Here is a 6,281-nt window from a genome sequence, read left to right as displayed (position 1 = left end):
CCTGGACTCTAATGTGTTAGAGAAATAAACCAACGGTTAGAAAAGATAGATCCTTGTCTTTATCTCTCTTATGGATTTACCTAAATAGGACGCACACACAAAAAATTGTATTGCAAGGAAGAAAGTACGAATGCTGTCTGGCAATTTGCAACAGACTTTGTGCATGCTAAATTACAAAATGTGGAAATCAGTCCCAGCAGGTGGTTCTGAGCTGTCCTCTCCTTTACCTGAGGGTGATCTTTACCATCCATCCACTCCCTGAGGCCAGTGGCAGTGGGCACAAGATCTTCTCCACAGAGCAACTAGCAGGCTGTGGGGTACATCAGAGCAATTACACTTTGTGGGGACCAGTCAATGTAAAGCCCCTCCCTTCCTGCAGAGTTGAGGAAGCAGATGTGGTGTTCTAGTTGCCTGAAAAATGGGGCAGTAGGGGTCCCTGATTCCCGGGTCACGGATGGCCTGTTTACACAAATGCACGGGCAGAACAGGGGCCCCGCTTCCACTGGCACGTCATGTCTGCCCCCCCCCTCCACAGCTTAGTGCCTCCTGAGGGGTCAGCACGGAGCAGATAGCCCGCGCCTGTTCTGAGTCCCTAACTAGCGCCGCAAGATGATGGCACCCAGCGTCCTGTATCTAAGAAGAAAGAAAGCATGCTGCACATTTTAGAAATACCTTTATTCATATGGCCAACGTCTTTAAAGGGTTATTGCTTAAAGAATAAACTTCATGGATCTGAAAATTTAAATTACACACACCATAGTGAAATCTGTGAAAGCCAGAACCTGTGTATGGCGGAAACCTGTCAGAGAAGGAAAACGCAACTATTTTCCACTAAAAGGATCGTTAGAAATGTGGTAAGACTGCACTCTGTCAAAGGTGGAAAACTTGCGAGACCCAGAAAAACAAGGCAGTCCTGTGGGGTTCTGGCTCTCGCACGTCACATCCACTGTAACTCAGTCACCTCCTGTGCCCAGTAAGCGAGGTGTTTCTGTGCTGATCTTCAAACGAAAAACATATCGGACAGCCCCCATCAGTGCACCTGGAGACACTGAGGGGGCCTGTGAGTTTCCTCACTCTGATCCCTGAGCCAGATGCTGACAGGCCTGCAAGGGGGAAGGAGGCCCCTTGAACGCCACACTCTGGGCAGTGGTCCCAGGTCCCTGTGGGCTGAACATTGAATTCAAGGAGGCTCCTTCTCCACACACAAAACAGCTGTATTTCGTGAAGCCAAAACCAGGTCTGAAAAACACAGACTTTGGATCTCAAGGCAAAATTTTGAATTTCACACGGAGACGTAATTAAAGCTTACAAGAACAACATCAAGCTTCAAATAGCACATTCGTCAGAATGAAACGTGTCAGCATTTTTGTAATTACTGTCAGTACTTTTGGAATACGTGTTTGTGTTTTTGTAAGAAGCCCTGATATTTTCCCCCTTGGGTGCACATATTTAAACAGCACTTTAAAAACACTTTAGTTCTGTGGAGTTGGAGTGGTTAAAGTGTGATTTCATAACCGACCTCAGATGTTGGGTAAAGCCACTTTAATCAGAATCAGAAGTCACTATTATTCTAGCTACACACAAGCTAATCCAGTGCCGTCACGTCAATTCCGACTCATGGCGACCCTATAGGACACACAAGCTAGAAGCCTTAATAGCCCAGAGACCTCAGCCACACCCGGTTCCCCAGCTCTATTATACAGTCCCAAGAAAGCTTCCTTCTTCTTCTTTTAAAAACTACTCAATTTGCCAAAAAAAAAAAAAAAGTAACACTTTAAACTGCATTAAAAACTCCAATTTCATTATGATTCGCTAAATATTTCTTAAGCCCCTTCCATATGCCCAAAATTCTGGTAGACACCCAGGCGCAGCTGTGAACAAGACCACTGTAGGTCCTGCCTTGGTACAACTTTCTGTCTAACAGACTTTTATGGTCAAGTCACCACCTACAGAAAATAATCTCTCCGGGAAGCACCAGCAGGTTGCAGTTTGTCTGAAGGCCGTCACAGCCTCGACTCCCTCATCCGCAGTGACGGCCGCTGCCCGTGCTCCTTCAGCCGCCTGGCTTCCTTCCCCTGGCATTTCCACGCTGCGAGTCCTGGAGTCCGTTTCTCTTCTGCCTTTCTACGATCTCACGCTTGCTGAGTATATCAGAGAAAAATGAGATAGACTCCAGCCAGTCCATTTTGCTGCTTTTATTTGGCAAAGGTAAACATTTTCATGAGCAAAAACATTCAGCCTTATTTTCAAAATTTAGGTAAGTGGGGGACTTTGTTTGTTTGTTTTTCCTGTTTGGGTTTGTCAAACCGTACTGTTATTTTGTGCTAGGACCACAAGTAATTGTGGTCAGTGGCTGCTTCCTGAGTGATTCTAGAACTTTTCAAATTTGTAAATAACTCATCTTAATTCAGCATTTCCCAAAGCCCGTTTTGTGGAACACCAGCCCTGTAAGATGCTCTAGAGCAACAAAGCGTTCTTTTTTAGGTGAATTTGGGAAACCCTTCGTAATGGAGCCACCCCGGCCCAGCCTGTAGAAACCCTTCTTCACTTCAGCTCGCCGCACTCCGTCCCTGGCCCTGCAGTAGACACATCTGCTTAGTCTTGTTGAATTTCCCCATTTCCCATATGCATTTGGCTGTGGACTATTTTTTGCGTAGCATCTAATAACAGGATTCACGACCCACGCCAGGGAACACTTCGTTCTGCACAAACATCACATGGTGAAGGACGACGCGTTCTCGTTGTCCACCGTCTCGCTGGTCTGTTTGGAGACGGCGCCTTCTGAGTACATCCTGGAGCAGGAGAAGCCAGCGGACTGGGGCTTTCTCCTTATACACCACAGGTCCTTCATGATCTTCAGGAAGTAGTTTCTGAACTTCTGGCCAATGAAGGCATACAGCACGGGGTTGAGACAGCAGTGCAGAAAGGCCAGGACCTCAGTGACATTTTTGGTGTAGGCAATCAGCTTTTCACTGCTGCAAGATCGGCCCATGCTGCCCATAGTTGCAGCGGTCACAAGAAGCACCATGTTGTGGGGGGTCTGACAAACCAGAAAGACAAGAACGACTGCTATGATCACACGGATGGCCTTGTGCCTTTTGGAATTCTGGGCTTGCACTAAGGTTTTGACAATAAACATGTAGCAGAATATCATAAACATCAATGGGATGAAGAAACCAAAGAGCAGCTGGAGCACCAACATCAGCAATTTCCACTTGACGGGCTCCAAGACATTGTGGTACTTGGGCTCACAGACGTCGACGCCTTGAATGTTGTATTTCTGACTGAAGATGAAGGTCGAGCTGGAAATGATGATGGACGCTACCCACACCACCAAACAGATGACCTTACTGTGCGCTAACGTTTTTGATCGGAGCCTGAATGACTTGGTTGCCTGCACAATAGCGACGTACCGGTCCAGGCTGATACAGGTCAAGAGCAGCATTCCGCAGTTAAAGTTGACAGCATAGATGCCTTTGATCAGTTTGCACAAGACATTGCTGAAATACCATGTTCCGCTGGCGTGATTCACTGCCCAGAACGGGAGCGTGAGGACAAACAGTATGTCTGCAATGGCCATGTTCAAGAGATAGACATCTGTCATAGACTTGGCTTTCTTATAAAAAGCAAAGGTGATCACCACTAAAATATTTCCCAATAGGCCAAAGATGCATATCAGGGCATAAGCAATTGGCACAAATAAACTGGAGAATTTTCTGACCTCCCACAAGGAGCATGGAAAGGCCCAGCCATCCTCCGAGTAATCCATATCGGTCGACCCAAAGTAATCATCATTGATATTGCTGGAGTTTGCTGGTTCCTGGAAAGCGAATGAAGACAGAGTTAGCCGCGGTGCAATTTTCAGGTAGTCACAATTAACCAAAATTAAACTCTCGGCCAAAAATAAAATAGATATTTACCTCACTCACTGGGGTGGTTGTTTTGGGCAGAAAGTGAGGGCCTGCCATTGAAAGGGGAGAGGACAGTTCAACCCTCATCAACAGAGACAATAGGATTGTAGAAGTGGATCTAAGAAGAAAAAGAAAAAAGCAATTTACACCATAGTTAAGACAAGTCTTCTCTGAGAGAGAATATTCAGTTCATAGCATTCCACCCCACTTGAACACAGAGAGCGGACATGCTATTTAACATACAATACTCTTCTTTTTTTTTTTTTTTTTACTCTTCTAGAACAGCACCATTTTCTGTAAAAGGACACAGAATAAACCTTTTAGGCTTTACAGGCCATATGGTCTCAGTCACACTACTCAGCTGTGCCACTGAAGCTTAGAAGGGGCCACAGACAAGAACATCAGTGAATGGGCTGGCTGTAATTTACCCACCTCGATGCAAATTACACAGAAGAGTGATATCAGCAAGACCACAGAGTTCGACCCGCACAAAAACTTTCATACAAAATGTATATAATTCACAATTTCTGGCATTTGAACAAAATTCACCAGGCATTTAAAGAAACAGAAAAATATGGCCCATAATGTACACAGAGAGACAGTAAAATGACAGAGGTGAAGAATTAGAGGACAAAGATACTCCAACAGCTAATATAAACGTGCTCCATGTGTTCAAGAGGAAGCCCTGGTGGCCTAGTGGCTAAGCGCTACAGCTGCTAACAAAAAGGTTGGCAGTTCAAATCCACCAGGTGGTCCTTGGAAACTCTGTGGGGCAGGTCTACTCTGACATATAGGGTTGCTGTGGGTCGGCATCGACTTGACAGCAATGGGTTTTACAGGTTTATGTGTTCAAGAAGGTAAGGGAGCATAAACCTGATGAGGAAAGTGATGAAAGATAGGAAAAAGACACAGAAAAGTTACAAAATGAAAAACACACTGACTGGGATTAACACCAGATTAAACACTGCAGAAGAAAATATTAGTGATCTTGATGAGGTAGCAATAGAAACACAGAAAAAATGAATAGAGCACCAATGAGCCATAGGACAGGATCATACAGGCAGGCATATAATGTGAGCCTCGCTGCCAACTAACCATGAGGCAATAAAATGGTCATAAGCACTTTTTTTTTTTTAAGAACTTACATACCTAATAACAGAGCTCCAAAATTTGGGGCGAAGTGATTCAGAGGTCAGGCTGCTAGCCACAAGGTCAGCAGTTCAAATCCACTAGCAGTTCCTTGGAAACCCTATTGAGCAGTTCTACTCTGTGTTACAAGGTCTCTATGAGTTGGAATCGACTCGATGGCACACAACAACAACAACAAAATATATGAAGCAAAAATTGATAAAACTGCAAGGAGAAATAAATACACAATACAGTTGAATATTCCAACTTTCTTCTCTCAGTAATTTATAGAACGTGTAAAAAAAATTAGCAAAGATATAGAAAACATGAATAAATTATGAACCAATCTAATGGACATTTATAGACCATTTCATCCAATAATAACATAATATATGATTCCCTTTAAGTGCACACAGAACATTCATCAAGATAGACTCTGTCCTGGGATACAGCACGTGTCTCAGGAAATTCAGAAGGATTGAAATAACGTTAAATCTGCTCTCTGATCACAATGGAATTAAACCAGAAATTAGTAACAGAAAGTCACGTGGAAAATCCACCAATATTTAGAAATTAAATAAAACCACTGTAAATAACCAATGTGTCATAGAAGAAATCACAAGGAAAATTAGAAAATATTTTCAACTGATAGAAATGAAAAGAACATATCGAATTGACAGGATGCAACTAAAACAGTGATTAAAGGGAAATTTATGGCATTAACGTTTATGTTAAAAAGCAAGTAGCTCTCGAGTTAATCACCTAAGTTTCTGCCATATGAAACTAGAAGAATAAGAGCAAATTACACTCAAAGTAAACAGAAAGGAGAAATAATAAAGATAAGAACAGAAAACAACAATATAGAAAATTGAAAAACAATACAGAAAATCAATGAAGCCCATAGCTAGCTGTTTAAAAAGAACTAGACTAAGCAGGTAAAATAAGATATAAAGTCCCAATATCAAAAATGAAAGAACTTTACTACAAATTCTACAGATATTAAAGGGGGAAAAATAAAAAAGGAAATGCTGAGAACAACTATATAATGATACATTTGACAGCTTAGATACATGGATAAATTCCTTGAAAGTACCAAACTTCTACAGCCTACTTAAAAAGAAAAAAAAAAAATGCTGTCCAATGGATTTCAACTTATAGCGACCCTATAGGACAGAGTAGAACTTCCCCACAGGGTTTCCAAGGTCATAAATCTTTACAGAAGCAGACTGCCACATTTTTCTC

General features: G+C 42.7%; 1 protein-coding gene across 4 annotated transcripts in view; it reads right to left on the bottom strand.

Annotated features, from left to right (window-relative positions):
• Positions 1-624: 624 nt before the first annotated feature.
• The window catches only part of CCR6 (C-C motif chemokine receptor 6), a 45,333-nt gene continuing 39,676 nt past the window's right edge, over positions 625-6,281 (bottom strand). For all 4 annotated transcript variants that reach the window (XM_049905381.1, XM_049905402.1, XM_049905392.1 and 1 more), the window contains 2 exons: positions 3,921-4,029; positions 625-3,820 (listed from right to left, as the gene is read on the bottom strand). In XM_049905381.1, the coding sequence (XP_049761338.1) occupies positions 2,714-3,820; positions 3,921-3,998 (1,185 nt within the window). In that variant the 5' untranslated portion in view covers positions 3,999-4,029 and the 3' untranslated portion in view covers positions 625-2,713. The remainder of the gene's footprint in view (positions 3,821-3,920; positions 4,030-6,281) is intronic.

The sequence above is a fragment of the Elephas maximus genome, chromosome 1 (assembly GCF_024166365.1).
Source record: "Elephas maximus indicus isolate mEleMax1 chromosome 1, mEleMax1 primary haplotype, whole genome shotgun sequence".
NCBI lineage: Eukaryota > Metazoa > Chordata > Mammalia > Proboscidea > Elephantidae > Elephas > Elephas maximus.
The sequence above is the reverse complement of the archived record's forward strand: the minus strand, read 5'-3'. Positions and strand labels throughout refer to the sequence as shown.